Consider the following 19,704-nt stretch of genomic DNA (forward strand, 5'->3'; position numbering starts at 1 on the left):
TATATGTTTGGTGCCACCTCTAGTAATCCCCTGATTATAGCTAGTTGATTTGAGTGCTATAGACAATGGTTCAATTGCCACAGCAAATAACAGGGGACTCAGGGGACACCCCTGACGAGTGGACCTGGAGAGTGTAAAGTATTGAGATCTCATTCCATTTGTATTCACTGAAGCTTTAGGTGAGGTATATAGTAACTTTATCCATGAGATGTATTTGGAACCCATACCAAATCTGTTTAGAACATCAAACAGGTACTCCCACTCCACCCTGTCAAATGCTTTCTCAGCATCTAGTGAGACCACCACTTCTGATGTCTCAACAGGAGCTGAGGATAAAAGGATATTAAGAAGTCTGCGAATATTTGAGAAGGAATGGCGATTTTTCATAAATCCGGTCTGGTCTGACGATATGATGTCCAGCAAAACAGGTTCCAATCTCAGTGCAAGTATTTTAGCTAGAATCTTATAGTCATTATTCAAGAGTGAGATAGGCCTGTAGGAGCCACACTCAACACTGTCTTTGTTTGGTTTCAACAATAAGGTTATGGAGGCCTCTGTGAGGGTTTTAGGTAAGGTTCCCTGATCCAAAGAGTCATTAAACATTTTAAGAAGAAGAGGGCTTAGTTTATCAATGAACTTTTTATAAAATTCTATCGGATATCCATCCGGGCCAGGGGCTTTGCTGCTTTGCATTAGTTTAATTGCATCAGTAATTTCACTAATTTTCAGAGGTTGATCCATATAACTTGCTTTGCCAGTAGCAATGGATGGGAATTCCAAATTATCAAGAAATTCTGTCCTATATGTGTCAGTGTTAAAAACTTCAGAAGTGTATAGTTTAGAGTAGTAATTTGTAAAGGTATCATTGATGACAGACGGAAGCACTGTAATTTCTCCTGAAAAAGTTCTAATTTGTTTAATTTGTTGAGATGCTGTTCGACTCCTGAGCTGGTGAGCCAACAGCCGTCCTGCTTTCTCACCATGCTCATACAAAAGTCCTCGTGAGTGCAATAGTAGTTTTTCGGTCTCATGTGTTGTAAATAGATTATATTCCATTTGTAGATTTTGTCTGTCTTTTATAAGTTCTGGGGATGGTGATACTGATAGTTTATTATCCAGATGTTTAATACTTTCCATTAGCTGCTCTTGTTTTTGTTTTTTATATTTATTTATGCTCGCAGAGTACGATATAATCTCTCCCCGAATAACCACTTTAAATGTTTCCCAAAGCAAAGAAGGAGATATGGAATCTGAATCGTTATTTATAAGAAAATTATCAATTGCTGCAGAAATCATACAATTAAATGCATTATCGTTAAGCAGTGCAGAATTTAACCTCCAGGGAGGGCGTGTTTTTTGTAAGAGTGCAAAAGAAAGGTCAAGAAGTAGTGGTGCATGATCCGATATGACTAAGGCTGAGTATTCCGTGTGATTAACAGCTGGAAGGAAATCATTACTAATGAAAAAGTAATCTATTCGTGAGAAACTATTATGAACATGGGAATAAAATGAAAATTGCTTTTTATCAGGGTAGAGGAATCGCCATGGGTCCACACTTCCTATGTGGTTCATGAAAGATGAGAAGGCTTTGGCCATTTTAGATGGAGCGTGCTGTCTGGAGGAGGATCTGTCCAGAATCGGGTCCAATGCACAGTTAAGGTCACCCCCCAAAATTAATTTATAACAGCTCAAATCTGGAAGAGACGATATCAACTTTGTAACAAACGCTTCATCATCCCAATTGGGCGCATACAAGTTTACAAGAGTGACTGCTTCATTGTTAAGAGAGCCTGTAACTATAATGAATCGGCCTTGATTATCAGCTATTGTATTAGATGGGGTAAACTGAACTTTTTTATGGAATACAATAGCTGCACCCCGTGCTTTACTGCTAAAATTGGAGTGGAAACATTGACCAATCCATGATGCCCTCAATCTGTGATGATCTTTAGTGATCAGATGGGTCTCCTGTAGGAAAGCTACATCGGTTTTTAAGTGTCTTAAATGAGATACAATTCTGCCCCTCTTGACTGGGCTATTAAGGCCTTTAACATTCCAGGATACAAACCTCAGGCTTGCTCCTTTGTCTTTTATTATGTTACTCATATGTAATGGTCAGAGGTATGTAAAATAGTGACACTGCCTTGACATGAGAAGAGGAAAGCAGGGGAAGGGGAGGGAGAAAAAAAAAAAAAACACATATATACCAACAACTGTAGTGAGGACACAACTACCCACCCCCTCCCAATCACACACATAAGTATCCACCCACCCACCCATTCCCCTCCCAGAAAACCCCCCCATATTAAACTCTCAGAACGGAGAGTGTACAATGATCATGTTCTTAATCATCAAACATTGATCAGTTTAGCAGCCAGGAATCTTGTGAAGCAGCGCCTACAGGAGGATTCTGTAAGAGAAAAAAGAAGAGGAAGGGAGTTTGATGAGAGCTGGAATGAAAGAGGAAAAGAGGCTGACTGTTTTTATAGAGATTGAAAGAGAAAAGAGAGGAAAGGGGTTAAAGAGTGAGAGCAGGTGGAGAGCAGGAGAGAGGGATCAGAGACGATGAATGAAGATGAGAGCAGGGAATTTTATATCGTTTTTAAACTCTATGTTATTTATGTCTGGTCTCATAGCAGACAGGAAACTAGAAGTTTGTCCCTCTATTTATTCAGCTAAAAAAACGTGAAAAAAATGTGTTTGCGCACAGACACAGACACATGCAAATCAAATCTATTTTTTCCTTTTCTTGTGTGAATTACTTCCATCCCATGTAAAGTCAACAACCCATTTTTATAAATGTTTAATCACTCTGTTATTTGTCAACCAATTAGATCTTCTCCACCTTCAAAACCAGGTTTGCACAGAGAAAGACACGCAGAAATAGAGATGACATTTTCAGTAGTGAGAGAAAAAAGATGCAGATGGAGCAAGAAATAATGGGAAAACAAAATCTTTTTTTTCTTCTTCTCCTCCTCCTCCTTTTTTTTCTTCTCCTCCATCTCCTCCCTCCGTTGGGAGAGGAGTCCTTTAGCTGAAGGAAGGCATTCTTGACTCTCATCTCTCTCTGTTCTGAAGATGTGAGCACCTCTCTTGGGGGATGAACTGGTGAAGAGATGGGAGTGTTTGAAGGGAGAGTACAGAGGCTAGTGAGACAGAGAGGAGAGGGCTGGTGCCAAAGCCCCCTGAGGTCCCTGCACTGCATCCACACTATGACTTTAAATGTAAAAAAGTTATGCACTTCACTGTATTGGTAGAAATGTTGACGTAAAGGTCAGTCAGAGTTTTAACTAGATTGTATAGTGAGCCCAAACCATAAAAAAAGCATACTTATGGTCATATAGTGTAACCGTCATCCTCATTGTATCCACTAACCCTCTCTCCCTTCACTCTAGAGTGTTGTGCTGCATTTTATGGCATATTAATGCCGAGAGTGTGCGTGTGAGTGTGTGAAGTGTCCCTCTCCAGAGTTTCGAGTACAGTATGCTAATGTAGCCCGTGGGCTGTAGAAATCAGCTTTTGTTGCTGCTTGCTTTTAGATAGCGTGCTGTACTTATTCAAAAGAAAGATGAGCTCACACACATATACACGTACACACACACACGGGACGTGAGTAATGTCATTGTTCGAAAAAGGCACACACCGGAACGGATGTCATTTAAACTGTCACATCAAGATAATCCACTCGTGCACACAGCCGTATAGGCAATAAGAAAGTATCTGTCTGTTCTCTCTCAGTCTGTATTGTTTCTTATTCCCATGCTGCCTGAAGGAGCACTGTCTCCTAGGGATAAAGGTAACTCACTCGCACATTTCCAAGCATGCTCCACACTCCTCCAGCTCACAGATTGCAGCAGTTCTTCACTTGCAGCAGTTCTTCACTTAAACTTAACCACACTATCACATACGTGTTTATTAAGTAGAGATTTACTCATCACTAAATTATAATGGTTCTTAGTTCTCACGTTGAGATTGTTACTTAATATGTACACCCAGTAACGACCAGGTGTAACTGTGGCTAAGTTTAACTTAATAAACTTGATTAAACATGATCCTGAGTAAAATAGATTGATATATGCATATACAGTACATCACAACAAAGTAATAATTGCATCTACAAAGAATTTTCAGTTCATATTGTAAAACTATCATTTTTGGAAGGGATGTTAAAGTTAGTCATCCACATGGAATCATAAGAACTGGATATTGGACTCACAGATGGTGACAATTCACATGAATAAAAGTTGTTTCTAGCACATAAGCCAAAAACTTTTTTTTTTTAGATTCTGGGTTTACCTCTGTGTTGTGCAACCTGCTGCTAATACGCATTAGTGTTTTCCATGCTGGCTCTCTGATCCCACTCATCCCACACTGGGGTGATGGCACACACATAAAAATATCATTTTTGTAGGCTCTGAGAACATTTTTACAAACATAAAACCTGTTAAAAAGTATAAATATAAAGAGTAATAATTAACCTTGTTTGCAGTTAAAGGTGTCTTATCACCAGTTTTACAGATATCGTATATGGTGGAGGAAATGCTTTTTGCACATGCAGTACCACAGTTGGCCACTAGGACGAATTGGCATCATTGTTTGTGTGGCGCAAATTGAAATACCAGTGAAGTAGAAACACAACAAATTTTCATTCATTTTAAAAATGACATTCCTACTAACTTGTCTGTTTTAACATTTTTAATTAACAAGTCATTAACAAGCACAAGGGTATCGTGGTCAGTAAGGTAACGTATCACCACGCACAGTATTCAGTCGGTTGTATAACAAGTTTGTGGATTAGCTGACTAGCATAATTGCTAGCTCAACTACCCATCATGTTGTATCGTCCTTGCAGGTCATAGTTGTCCATTGAGAGTTTCCTATATCCAGCTTTCTTAATACAGCCACAGTTTTCCTCCAGTTACTTCTTCTTTACTTAGTTAACTACTTTTGACTGAGCAATGCTACAGATGTTTCAACTGATTTACACAGTACTATAGGCTAATTATTTAATGAGATATTTTTACGTTTAAAAATCACTAGTTTAATACTAGCTGGTAGTTGAGATTAAGGACATACGTACTACTAGAATTATGAACAGCTGGAACAACAATATAGAATAATGTCTGTTGGTTTGAACAATGTGTTGTTGAGTTTTGACTAAGTTGGTCAACGAGCAGGTTGCTGCTTAAAGCAAAAGTGAAAAACGGATCCTGAGTTGGAAGATTCAGTCTTTGTAGTTTCTGACACTGTATACTTTTATTTGTGTTTCTATTCTAGTAAAAGCTCACAAAAACCTTGGAAGTAGTAGAAATATTCCAGTCGATAGACAACATTTTGAAATATGTATTTAAGATGAACATTTTTGGCAGTATAAGCGGTTTCTTGACCCTCTATTACACTGTGACCACCCGTGTGTGTGTGTGTGTGAGTCAGAGAGAGGAAGATGTGTATAAGCATCAGTACAGTATGCTAATCAGTTTCACACTGTAAGTTTGTAAGTCTGGGATAAGCCACTGAGCATACAGTCGAAAGGAAACACACGCACACACACACACACACACACATGCACACACACTAACCTCTCTTTATCACTGCCATGCTGCTAGAAGGAATCCAGTCTCGTAGGGATGAAGGTAAGTAAATTCCCATGATGCACCGTGATTCTCTACCCTGCAGTCATGCAGCTCATCATTTTCATTTGTTTTTTTCCCCCATCTGTCTCACTGTGTGCTGCACTGCAGCTGCTCAACTGTTGAGAGCTTCATTATGCTTCAATTTTTTATTAAGACAGAGAATTATGGAAAACAAGAATGGATGGAGGCTATTTGCAAATGTTATTTAAAGGCTGTTTAAGCATGAAGCTCCTTTGTCAGCTTTTTTTTGTGTGAACTTTTTTGCTTTACCTGTTTCTTTTTTTAATGTGATGAAATAGAATAGCTGTGCTCTGAACTGCCTCTTGGTGAGGAAGTCAGTTTTTGTCATTCATTTAGAGAAATTGTCAATGTATTGTATGTTCAATGTGTTCTGATTTATTTTCAGTCTGTGTGGCTAATTAGTTAATTGGCTCAGTACTGACGACTGAAGTGTAACCGTTCATTCGTGTGTGTGTGTTTCAGAATGAGTCGAGGAACATTGAGATGCTGGCAGCAGCCTGTGCTGTGGGAGTGGGCTGCTGTTTTGCTGCCCCCATAGGAGGTGAGTCTCCAGAAAAATATATAGAAACATAACTCCAGCGCATTGAAGGGTGGATGATATTTAATGTATCATATATATAATACCAGCTGCATATCATACAACAAACAATAGCACATACTGACATTTATGTTACTCAGATAGGATATTTTATATAAGGCAGTATCTCCTTTTACAACTCTCATCAGGTCATGTTAAGTTTAGATCTGCAGTCATGCTGGTAAAGGACACAAAGCTACTTATAGTCATGGAGGTGTCCAACCAGAAGTGAGTTGAGAAAAAGTGTGTCTTTACATATCAGATGGTCCTGTGCGATTTTAGTATCAAAAATTCAATTTCCGTTACCATTACCAACCCAGAACAAGTGTCAAGTTAGATGCTTGGTAACATAGTTAGTTGTAACGGCACATTGAAACTGTTAGCAGGTATTGTTATACAACATAAACATGGTGACAACAATCCTATATGTCTGAAACAGTGAATCAACATATGTCAAAGGTTACTATTAATCATTTGTGGTAAATGTGAACCGTTGGAACAAATTTACATTAACATAATAATGACAATGTGGCCAGTTTATTACATTTAATTTATTCTCTCTGTGTGTGTGTGTGTGTGTGTGTGTGTGTGTGTTCTAGGTGTGTTGTTCAGTATTGAAGTAACATCCACATTCTTCGCGGTGAGGAACTATTGGAGAGGTTTCTTTGCTGCTACCTTCAGTGCCTTCATCTTCAGAGTACTCGCTGTTTGGAACAGAGATGAAGGTGAGGCAGACATAAGTGTGTGTGTGTGTGTGTGTGTACCTCTATTAAATATCTGCGTATTAATGGGACAGAAGTCCAAGTTTCAGGGGTTGATTTAAGATACATTAATAATTTGCAGTATAACAAGTTGAAGAAGATCTTGCAGTAAATACTCTTAGAATTATTTTTTTTCTACTGGAGCTGAAAACTAACAACAGTTTTCACAAGTGGAAGTTCAGACTTTCAGCAAATCAGATGGCTGCTTTAGGATTTCCAGTAATATCCAAGATTTTTCTCCAGTGTTCTGTTGACGAGACAGACCCTGTCTATGTGACGTTACAATTTCAGCTTAGCACCTCCACAATGAGCCAAACTTTTTGTTTACTTCTCACTCATGATCTTCAATTTGGGACAAAACTTGAACTCTTACACCTTGTCTTGGACCTTGACTTATGATTTTGGTGATTGTTTGGCACAGTTTTGCCTTAAGTAGTAACACTTGTGTTTTTTTTTTTATCTCCAGAGACCATCACAGCCCTCTTTAAAACCCGTTTCCGGCTAGATTTCCCCTTTGACCTCCAGGAGCTTCCGGCCTTTGCCGTCATTGGGTAAGTTTTGACTGGTTATTTACCAGTCTCTGATTTCACACATACATAAGGTCAAGAGTTGGGAACATCATGTTTCTAAATTGAAAAAAGCAAAGGAACCCTAATTATCAGCTCTTCAGTAGGAGGATAAAAACCAGTCCAAGGATTTTTCACAGCATTTTAAAACCATTAACTTCATTCTATAAGCTATTTTATAAAGAATTCCTTATTAGAAAGTGGTACAAATGAATTTAGTCAGATACTGGTATCAAAATATACATAGGTTTAGTTTGCCATAAAAATCCATAGAAACTTCAAATATGTTGAAAGACTTGGGAGTCATTGTTTTTACCTGTCAGGATGTTTTGACAGGTCTTCCCATTCAGCATGACTGCAGCATGAATTCATAATTTCAGGAACTCCTCTCACTGTATCTTGTGAAGGCGTTACTTCAGGGTAGCCTGTGTGAGTCACCTAACACGGATAATTCAGCCAGCAACAGTCGCTAGCGCACTGAGGGATGTCTTATTTTATCCTGCTGTAGCCAGAGGGCTCTTTCATGGCCGTGAATGAGACCACGGGCTCCTGGAAGGAAGCTAGTGGAGAGGTGGGAGGGGTTCTCTCTCTCCCTCTCTCTTTCTTTCTGATATAAGTACCCCAGAGGAAAAAAATCCCTTTTCTCTCTTGTCTTCATCTTTAAGCTATTTTTTTTGTCTGGAGGTGTTAACACCCCCTGCTACATCAATGACTTGCACATACTGTACTCTTAACACTGCCCCCAAACACGGAAGCAGTGCGCTTAGCCCTAGTTTTACAGTGCGCTAGTGTATATGTAGGCACTGGCACATTCGTGTGTGTGTGTGTGTGTCGGAAGGAGACGGTGTGCGAGAGAATCCGCGCAGTTTCCATCTTCCTCTGCCAATAGCTGTCAAGCGGGGAAAGTCGGTCAGTGTCTCAGTCAAGTAGACCAGAGACAATGTGTACTGTGCTACATGCTGTCAAGGGCACGTCTTTAAAGAGTCACACACTATTCTACTTATAGTGCAAATACACCCAGTACAGTGACTGTACACAGATATGTGTGAATATGGCAAAACATACAGTACACACATGATTTTGTTTCATGTGTTTTCTGTGCACATGTGTGTACTTCCTGAAACATCTGGGCACTGTAGAATTTTAGCAAACGTTACTCAAACAGGCAAAAATAGTGCATTTGTTAGGGACTATTTTCAGAGGAGGACTGATACACATTTTGAGCTCTAGCAAGTATTTTCAGCAGTAGGATGGTATGTGGGGGATTTATTTAGAGTACACTACCAATGCATGAAAACTATTCATGGTGTCATTATGTGACTCAATGTGTTTTTAATAGTTTTTGGACAACAATGCAGCTCTACATCAAAGAGGAATACGATATATCAGGCTGTAGACACACAGAGAACACTGTGTATCTATGTACACTGAACAAAAATATGAACGCAACACTTTTGTTTTTGCTCCCATTTTTCACGAGCTGAACTCAAAGATCTAAAACATTGTCTATATACACAAAAGATCTATTTCTCTCAAATATTGTTCACAAATCTGTGTTAGTGAGATAATCGATCCCACCTCACAGGTGTGGCATATCAAGGTGCTGATTAGACAGCAGGAATATTGCACAGGTGTGCCTTAAGCTGGCCACAATAAAAGGCTGTTGATTGTGGCCTGTGAATGTTGGTCCACTCCTCTTCAATGGCTGTGTGAAGTTGCTGGATATTGTTAACTGGCCACAATCAACAACCTGTTCAACTCTATGTGAAGGAGATGGGTTAGTAGGGTTAGGGTTAGGCAAATGGTGGTCACACTAGATACTGACTGGTTTTTTGTCAGTATCTAGTGTGACCACAACCCCCTCAATAAAGCAAAACTGCATATTTCAGAGTGGCCTTTTATTGTGGCCAGCCTAAGGCACACCTGTGAAATATTCATGCTGTCTAATCAGCATCTTGATATGCCACACCTGTGAGGTGGGATGGATTATCTCACTAACACAGATTTAGACAGATTTGTGAACAATATTTGAGAGAAATAGATCTTCTGTGTATATAGACAATGTTTTAGATCTTTGAGTTCAGCTCATGAAAAATGGGAGCAAAAACAAAAGTGTTGCGTTTATATTTGTGTTCAGTGTATGATCAATTGATTGTTTGTTTCACTCTTTTTATTTTGTTGACTATAACACAAAAAGCAGTTTAACAGGAGTCTTTTTAGGTTCATACTGAGGTATTAATTTCTGTCTGTCTACATTTAGACTTGATAGCAAGTCCTGAATGTTGGTCTGCAGCCAAATGATTTTTTATGTTTTCATAAAATAGCTTTTTTCCTAATTGCTTTCGGTCATTCTTCCAATTGATTTATTTATTTTACCGGATTGAATTTGCAATGCTGAAGCATTTTGGGGGATTAATTGAACTGGCTGATCAACAGAAAATGAGCCAACAGCTTCTAACTTTCACATATTAGGATTTACTGCTTTTCTATTTTCTCTCAAGGTATTTTAAGATGTCACCTTGAGTTTCGACTCAACAATCACTTCATGAATCTCAAAAAAGTCAGATTAATCTGTACTGGAAATAGTCCTTAGTTGCAGGCCAGTTTAGTGTCTCAGTTAGCACTGGCCTAACTGAGACACCTTTACCTTACTAGAGGTAAACCTTAACCCTAACCTTCCTTGGACCCAAACACAGTACCCCAAATCCTAATACTTTACACTATACCCGCAACCCTAAAGCTGAACTACTCCACGGAGAGAGAACATCCTGTTCTTTTTAGGGCGGTAGCACAAAGAACACAAAAAAAAGGCACAGATGCAGTGTTTTCCTCGGCTGCACCACGGGGGCAAAGACTCACTCATCATCATGTTCATTATTTATTCAGAGGTATTTGACGGAATTAATAATGCAGCAAGATACATTTATAAGCACTAGGTTGTCTGCGTAGCTGTCTGAGTCTATTCTTTCTCTATACCTCTATACTCTCTTCTTTCTTCCCCTCTTACTGCCATAAAGAGGACTCCTACTGAGCTTTTAAATGCGCGCTTATGTAAACCTCTTTCTCCGCTTTGTCTCTGACTCCCCCACACATCCCCATTTAACTGTGCGCTCTCTCTTAGCTGTAATTCTCTGTTCATTTTTCATCTCCAGTATGTTTCTTCCTTCTCAGTGTGGTTTCTTTGTTTTTTCTCTGTCATTTATTTGCTAGTTTTTTTTTCCAGTTTCTGTGTCTGAGTATTTTTATATTTAATGTCACATACAATGTGGGAAGTGTACTGTACTGAGTTGGATTTGAATGAATGTATTCTAGTCTCAATTTGATTACTCAGGATGACATTTGTGTGTGTGTGTGTGTGTGTGTGTGTGTGTGTGTGTGTGTGTGTGTGTGTGTGTGTGTGTGTGTGTGTGTGTGTGTGTGTGTGTGTGTGTGTGTGTGTGTGTGTGTGTGTGTGTGTGTGTGTGTGTGTGTGTGTGTGTGTGTGTGTGTGTGCCTCTCTTTTCAGTATTGCCAGTGGTTTCGGTGGGGCTTTGTTTGTCTACCTGAACCGTCTGATTGTCCAGTTCATCAGGAAACAGAAGGCCATCAACAGATTCCTCATGAAAAAGTGAGTCTGACACACTGTGATGATGTGTGCTGCTTTTTTTTTTAAAAACAAAAAAAAAACTTTTTATTTCACTTTGACCGCTAGAGTATTTTTTTCAGTTTGTCTTCAGGCCATATGGAGTCCAAAGTTTTTTGGCTTTGATGTTGACTGACATTAAAACTTTACAGAAGTTCCGGTTTCACTTATTTTTCCTTCAGATCATCTTCTTTCTGCTACTGTCTCTGTACATTTATGGAGACAACCTGGAATTGGAACCTAGTTTTTTTTTGGGGCATTTTTTCCATTATTGGATAGTTGGCAGTGAAGAAGCAGATATGAAACACAGGGACAGAGAGATTCGTATGACATGCATCAAAGGTCCCTGAGTGGAACTGAACAAGCAACATGTGGCATGCACAGTAACCATACAGCTACCGGCTCGTGAAGTGACATTAATAATAAATGATGAGTTGTTTCACTCACTCTGGTACAGTGTCAACATGACATGCTTTAGCTGATTTAATGTTGTAATGTTAAATAAATCTGCAACATTTTACACTGTAGTATAGGGATTAAAGGTGAACTATGTAAGATTTGGCCAACTGCACCAAACAAATAGGGGGCAGTGGTAAATTACCAAAGAGCTACACATATCACCTCAAAACACACATTTCCAAACAGGCGTTATTTGGATAAACTGACCACATATTGGGAATCCAAGTGGTTACTTTCTCACCTGAGAAAAAATTAAAGCTTAATAAAGTCACATATTAACAGTCCTACCACAAAACTTGCAAAATGTAGGAGTAGCGCTACTTTTTCTTCCTCTAAGTGAGAGCAGACTGGACGCTACAATGACTCACTATCCCCCTTGAGGTACAAAGTGGTATTACGTGACAGGACAGGCTGCGGCTCGCTGGTTAGCATGCTTATTTCAGTAGATATCTGTGACACACAATACATACATCTTTGACATAACATCACAGCTGTTATTCCTTCACATTCTGTTGACAAATTTAGTTCATTTTTGAATGTTTAAACAGAAATTTCTGGCCAAATCTTACATAGTGCACCTTTAAGGAGTTAAGTACCAATGAGCTCATGTTATATAGGCCTCTATAGTGATTCATTTATTTATTTTTTTCTATCTTTATTAATGTCTCTGTCTGCCCCTTTGCTCTTTTCTCTATCTTCCTGTCTGTCTCTCAGGCGTCTGCTGTACCCAGCGCTGGTTACTCTGCTTGTTTCCACTCTAACATTTCCCCCTGGCTTTGGACAGTTTATGGCTGGCAAGGTAGGTTCCATTCACACACAACACATGCTATTACTTTTTTATACACACTGCACTGTAACCATCAGTTGACTGTAATTCAACAATATGAAAGAGAGCCTGTGACATTAGGAGCCTTTATGCAGTGTGTGTTGTGTATTTAAAGTGCAAGGCAGTGTTTTACAAATGAGATTTTCTATACATTCAGTACTAACAAAAGTTTCTGACACTTTAGACTGGTACTGTACATGACATCTGTTTTAGCAGTATAGTAGTATAATCACTGAAAGAGGAATCATTTTTATAACTAAAATGAATGTGATATCTGAATCTAACCCACAGCTTATCTCCACATGATTTATATATTCTACATGTATCTGGTTTTGGTCTTAATGCAACTGTTTGGAGCAGCTGTGTAATTGGGCTGTTTTAGCTCCTTATATACTATAGTTCCATAACAGCCTGATTACCATTCATATCGGTGTGTAATTGTTATTTAATACTCACAAAACAGGTTCAAATGATGCCTATGAGTGTTTGTTTGTACCATTTTGTGTACACTGTAGACCTGAGTATACTGTCCCTTTTGCTCCAGGGACAACTCATAAGTGTGTGTGTGTGTGACTTGTCTTGTGTGTGCCCCCCTTCATCTGTCTAATTATCAGAATTAGAAAAGGAATATTCTATGCATCCCTGGGCTTTCATGTACACACAAAGTATACACACACACACACAAACACACACACATACACATTCCCCTTTGGTTTGGATTCCTAATGAGAGAGGGTGAGTCAGGCTGCTAAAGCTCTAAATCTGCCTACACTGACACACTCCTGTTAAAGGCCCTCTCTGGAGTGCTCACTCAGAATTTTGTATCTCAAATCCCTCTGTCTTGCTCTCATTCTCCTCAGTCATCATTTCTTCAGCGTTTAGAGACACTATCGCCACCAGTGTCGACAGCTGTTCCCGCTTTAAAGCTGAACCACAGATGAATTTGTCTTCTTTACTCTCCCTGCCCACTTTATCTGAAATCTTCAGGGACATCTCTTTATACACTTTCAGCACATCATTCACCCGTTCTGCCATGATGTTGTTGTGTTTTTTTTATCAAGTTGTGGTGTTTACATTCATATCTCACAAAGTCAGATGCAGGGCAAGTTCTGAGTACGTTTAAGGCCTAAAGGAAGGAATAAATATACCATTTATAAAGTTGCGAGGACCTATTTCAGATGCCTTTGGTTCCAGAGGTAAAAGTCCTTCAATTGACAGTGTTACATGAATCACTGTTGGAGCACTTCTACGGCTTGGATCCCCATAAAACTCTCCTGGTTGAATCATGACTAAAAAAGATATCCAACTTTTTTTTTTTTTTAATCTGGTTTGAAAAGAACTGTTTGGAAATATCTTGTTTTATGGTAAAAGTCAAAGCTACAGGTGTGTGTACATACAACTTTAAGGTAGATGTGAACTACAACCATAAAAGTGCATTTCGGAACCCAGTTTGCAAACTTAAAATTCTGTTGTATTAGGTCAATTGTGGCTGGTTTCACAACTATGGCACCATGTTTTATTCTCAACTGCCACAGTTAAGTGTTCTGAATTTGCTACCACCTGATTCGTGGCTCTGATTGGCCTCTTCTCCATAGCAACAGCAACTGAAGTTCAAGGGTATTGTAGAATTTGATCCATCCGTCATGCACAAATCACGGACAAAACATGATTTCTCACACATGAAGCTGAAATAATAAAACTGGTGGTAACAAAAACACCTTTATGAACGTTACACCATCCAGTTAAGTCCTTTGTTCCTAACCTTGAGGATACTGTGTAAAGAAAAAAAATTGGTAGGAATATAGAATAAGGAAAAGCACTTCCCTACCAGCATCCCCTGACACTTCAAAACTGTATACAATATACTTTTATTGCACAATTTACCTCTGTCAATTTCTACTCATGATGTCACTTCCTGTGGCCTGTAGCTGACCCAGAAGGAGTCTCTGGTGACACTACTAGACAACCGGACATGGGCCAAGCAGGGCATCGCTGAGGAGTTTGACTACATCGGACATTCCACGGCCTGGAAACACCCACAGGTCAACGTCTTCGTCACGCTGGTCCTCTTCATCGTCATGAAGGTAGGAGTCTACAGCTAACACAATTCAAAATCGAGTTTGAGCGCTCTCGTAGTCGAGTGGTTACAGTGCATGTCATATATCCACAGCGTCCCTGGTTCGAGCCTGGACCTTTTGTTGCATGTCATACCACCAACTGTCCAATTAAGGCACAAAATAATATCAATAATATAATATAAGATGAGATGGTTGAATAAGATTAATATGTGTACTTACAAAATCAAACAATAATTCAGCAAATACAATTCAATGTATATCATCCAGTCCTACAGTTGGTTGTATTTGTTTCTTCGCTTTTCTCACCACCTTTTTGGCTGGACGACAACAGCAGAGCAGGCCTACATATGTGGTTGTCCGTGACTGAGTGATGAAGTTACACAATTGGTAGACTGGCTGAGTGTTGGAGTTTCCCCATTGGCTGTTGCTCTTTCAAAATGAATCAGTGCAAACACTTTTCTATCACGTCATCAGGGGCCCTTTAAAGCACTTCTTTTCATAGCCCTATTAGCACAGCACAAGTATTACCTGGGGACCTCATGTGATTTAGAAATAACCCCCCACATCTGTGTTTGTTGTGTCGCTTTCACATGTGATAAACTCTGTATTTTACTCAAATTTACTGACATTATTCCCCTGAATATGCGTGATAACATGACAACAACAGACACAAACCAGCGTCTCTGCGTCTCCTCCTCTACCGTCTAGTGTGATCGACTCTCTAGCTGGCAGCGCTGTGAGCAGCCAGCAGGAGCCTTTGGACTAGGACATAATTCACATAACAAACAAACCGCATTAAACATGCAGAGTCTTGCAGGTAAAACATGAGGCTCATGTAGCTGTTATATCAGTTTTGTGTGGGTGTGCTTGATGTTACTGCAGCAACTGGGCAGAGGTGTTGTCAAAATGTTCTTGTATAATTTCCACCGCAGCCAACAGATGAACATTTGAAATCTAGGAATTCACTTTATGGACACTTCCACTGGCTATCTCTGTAACATATTGGCCACAATTTTGCACACCCATATACGCTCCAGCTATATACGAGGTGTTGACCTAGTCTCGTTATTTTCACTTGTACTTCCCTCTTGTATTGTAGAAATTGTGCTGGTACAGTATGTGAAATTCATATGTACACGTGCTGCAAATGTAGAGGCTATAGTAGCATTCAAGTTAAAGGAAGGTTGTAAGGACTGTGTGCATTGGACCCTAAATGCTTTCGCTATTTTTATTCAATACTGGACTAATGGGAAAATATTGGAACTGATCCCATCTCCTCTTGTCACTGGTAAAGAACAAAAAAAGACCATGTATTTTTTTTATAAGTTGGAAAATGGCCTATCTCTCACTCACTGTGTTACAAAGTTATGTTCCCCGGAGGCTATTTAAAGTTTTTGTCCATTTCGATGCTATATCACGGAGTAAGAGAGCTGATGGACTCATGTAAAAAAAATTATAGGAACAGAGCATATCTTTATGCCTCAGTGTTACACTTTATGCTGCGCAGGCCATTTTAAATGACTGGGACTCAATCTGCCCTGTTTTCTTAATAAGAAAGTTTAAATGAAGGAGCGGAGTCTATCTAATTTCTCCTAATTTCTAATGGTCAGTAGATAGAATGAGTTTATGAGGACAAAAAGAAGAAAGTAACTCAAATTAAAGGTACCCTGTGGATATCTCGTGTTATCTCAGAAACACCTCAAGGGAATTTCTTCAAATTTGGTACAAACGTCCACTTTTCAAGTATGGACTGATTAGATTTAGGTGGTCAAGTGGTAAAGTCACTGTGACCTCACAGATGTGTGTGAAGCATCCACTTTTAAGAATGTGTAGCCTCTTTAAAGCAACATCCACATGTGAAGCGTCATCTACTGTCATGGCTACAACTTTGTGTTCTATCAGAATCACATGTTCATGTTTGGCCATCCGTTATTGGTCCAACATGTGAACACACACATGGAAAATACACTCAATACCTACTTCTCTGTGACTGCTTGGTGGAGGGAAACAGCTGTGATGCGGTATTTCTAGCTTTCAAAGCTATGTTTTAATATACTGTTTCTCACCAAAACACGTCCTATAGGCCTAACAAATGTATTGAATGGATTTACTTTTGATTGAACATTTGCAAAGCTGATTTTTTAAAATATATTAACATGCATTGTGTTGTTCATGTTTACTAGCTAGCAGCCTCTTCTTCCTTAGCGTTGTTGGCTAATCACTACGCTTTCGTGCGTTTTTTGCTCCATCAACAGTCACTCTACCTACAAACTCACCTTTAACTGTGTTCAAGTGTTACAAACTAGATGGGGGCTCACTTATAAAAATATTGCTCCATAGCACTACTAGTGCTCAAAAACTTCACAGGGTACCTTTAATATAGAGCTGACAAACACAGCTATACAGATGAATAGCAGCCTCTATGATTTCAGTGTAGCAAGGGAGGGTAGACTAGACAGTATAATGTACTATAACTATTGGCACCTGGCTTGTATCCACTGAGTCTCAGTGAGAAATGCTATGATATAAAGTATTGAAACCAAAACACTGCACTTTTGGCCTCAGTGGAAAAAACAAGCTGAACAGTTACTATACATTCATTTTTCTCTTATATGGGACAATACAAAAGTCTTGTCACCCATCTTCCTGTTTGTCATTTGATCTCAGTGACAAGAAGAGGCTGAGCACAAGTTTGGGAGCCCAGGTGAACTGTGTGCCCTACTAGCTTTCCTGTTATGGTCTCTGTTTAAGAGCTGCTGGAGGAGAGTGCTGCTTGTGTTGTGATTAGATTGGCTTTTTTATGTAACCTTTACTTCTGTTCAGCTGAAATGAAATGTCCTTTCCGAATCCAGAAAAACAGAGGTTGTAAATCTCCCCTCACTGCATCCAGCGCTGCACTCGTGTGTGTGTGTGTGTGTGTGTGTGTGTGTGTGTGTCTGTGAGTGTGTGGCTGTGCTGTGAGTAAGTGAAGCACACAAAAAAGGGCCCCGCAAGAGTGGGTGCAGAGTAAAATGATGCTGTATGTGTGTGTGTATATATATGTGTGTGTGTGTGTGTGTGTGTGTGTGTGTGTGTGTGTGTGTGTGTGTGTGTGTGTGGGCGAGTACATGACCAGTTGGCTGCAGGCGGGGTTGGGGAAAGTATTTTGAAATCAGATTTTTCAAACTATAACTGTTACTGTAGCTTTGTCAACAAAGTTACATAAGAAAGAAGGTAAAAAAGTTGGTAAAGAAAGGACAATATTATATATTTCTACATTGATGGAATATAAAACCATAATTGTAAAAGAACATCCCAAATGACGATGTTACCAAAAAACATTTGATGTGAAATCAGTGGACATTATACTGAGACTATGTTGCCTTTGAAAGAACAACACATTCTCCATCTTATATATAAAAAAGTTGCATTAAGTTAGCAATAAAACACACTCATGCTTTATCTTCTTTGGTCTGTTATGACCGGTGGCCAATTTTAATAAAGTTAACAAACTTTTAAAAAACAACGCTGTGCACTTTTTGCTTACTTTATGACTCTTCTCTACTTGTACTTTTAAGCACTCCTCATATTCTCATAATGTTAATTTATGGCCACTAGCCACAGCTAAGAAAAAGTTCTCATTTTAAAACCCCTATGAATAGATTTAGTTTTAAGAAAAACAAAAACATCATTTTTAATTCTACCACCAGGAGTCACCAAAGTCAGATGTTTTAAAATCCACCCATAGGGGCTTTAAACCCAAACCAAATAAACTTAATTTAGAAAAAAAAACAAATACTTCTTGAAATGTGCTGGGTGAATTAGATTAAGTATCCTTCACTATAACAACAAATAATTTTAGGGGAAAAAAGCATCCACAGATAAGTTGAGCTAAATTACTGCAAGGCAAACTGCTCAGCACAAACTTGTAAAAAAACAACAAAAAAAACAAGCTGTGAAGGGATTACCCAACAGTGACCAGGGTCTCCAGTTACAAAGTTATATAAGCACAGAGCTGATGGTGTGACAGTCTATAGTGCGGTAACGGCAAAAAACTGTCTCTTTGTCATTGTTTCTGTACGGTACAAAAGAGAACGTCTCTGTCAGCGTTTTGACTCTCACCATATCTCAAAAAGTGACTGTCAAAAACCAATTTTGATTACTTTATGAAGCCAGCTTCACTCAATCAACTTTACTTGATGAAACTCTACCGTCCGTGCGTGTGTGTGTGTATGCATATGTGTGTGTGTGTCAGTCTTATCCTCCCTCTGTCCTCTAGCAAAATGCCTGTACTGTAAGCGTCGTGCTTCTCAGCGTGACGTCCGACCTCACGCGCGTGTCCATGTATAAACGTGCCTTCTTTGCATGTACAGGGCTACCAAAGACAGGTGCAGCATTTCCTATACGTGACTCTTATAGGTGAGAAAAGTGCAGTAACACACACACGCTCATTTAAATCACCCACCTGCACAAATCTCATCGAGCTGCTCTCAACATCCACCTGTGTCCATGTACAAACTAATGTCCTCCCTCTCTCACTGGCACACACACACACACACACACACACACACACACACACACACACACACACTAGCATCTCATATGACACACACGGCATTCAAAGTGAGAGGCTGTAATGGCTCCGTCTAATTACAGTCTTTGGTTTTCCTGGATTCAGCCTGGAGAGAGGAGATTGCTCTCTCCTTCTCCTGCTTGGTTAATGAATGGTTCTTTTATCCAACATGGCAGCCATCTTGTCTTGTGGCTCCTTTTTCAAGTTAAAACTTCACGAAGGCTCTTTATCCCAGCTGTTAAACTTTCGAAAGTAAAAGGTGCAGGGAGGGCGTCCTTGTCCTCGTGTTAGCAAATAGAAGCTGCTATAAATACTTTAATCACATGTGTTTTTTTACTGTACTAAACAGTCAACAGTGTGTGCCCTAATTGAAAAGACAAGTGAGATATTGCATGTTGAGATAGAGAGCTGTGATACTGCTGAGAAAGTGTTTTTTTGTATTTGTAGCACAACTGAAAACACACACACATACACACATACACTCACAAGCACACAAACCTGCACCAATTTGGGCTTGCTTTGTAGTTAAATGCTATTTTTAGTGGTGTGCAATAATGCATATCAATAGCTCAGAGTGAGGTGTATGTTTATTAATATAGGTGTACTTCT

At 39.3% G+C, this 19,704-nt stretch overlaps 1 protein-coding gene across 1 annotated transcript in view; it reads left to right on the plus strand.

The window, feature by feature from the left end:
- clcn2c (chloride channel 2c) overlaps positions 1 to 19,704 on the plus strand; it is a 162,595-nt gene that overhangs the window by 88,927 nt on the left and 53,964 nt on the right. Inside the window, exons 7-12 of the mRNA XM_062419239.1 lie at positions 6,117 to 6,195; positions 6,831 to 6,956; positions 7,459 to 7,543; positions 11,064 to 11,165; positions 12,354 to 12,438; positions 14,394 to 14,549. Of these exons, the coding sequence (XP_062275223.1) occupies positions 6,117 to 6,195; positions 6,831 to 6,956; positions 7,459 to 7,543; positions 11,064 to 11,165; positions 12,354 to 12,438; positions 14,394 to 14,549 (633 nt within the window). The remainder of the gene's footprint in view (positions 1 to 6,116; positions 6,196 to 6,830; positions 6,957 to 7,458; positions 7,544 to 11,063; positions 11,166 to 12,353; positions 12,439 to 14,393; positions 14,550 to 19,704) is intronic.

The sequence above is a fragment of the Scomber scombrus genome, chromosome 5 (assembly GCF_963691925.1).
Source record: "Scomber scombrus chromosome 5, fScoSco1.1, whole genome shotgun sequence".
NCBI classification, from domain to species: domain Eukaryota; kingdom Metazoa; phylum Chordata; class Actinopteri; order Scombriformes; family Scombridae; genus Scomber; species Scomber scombrus.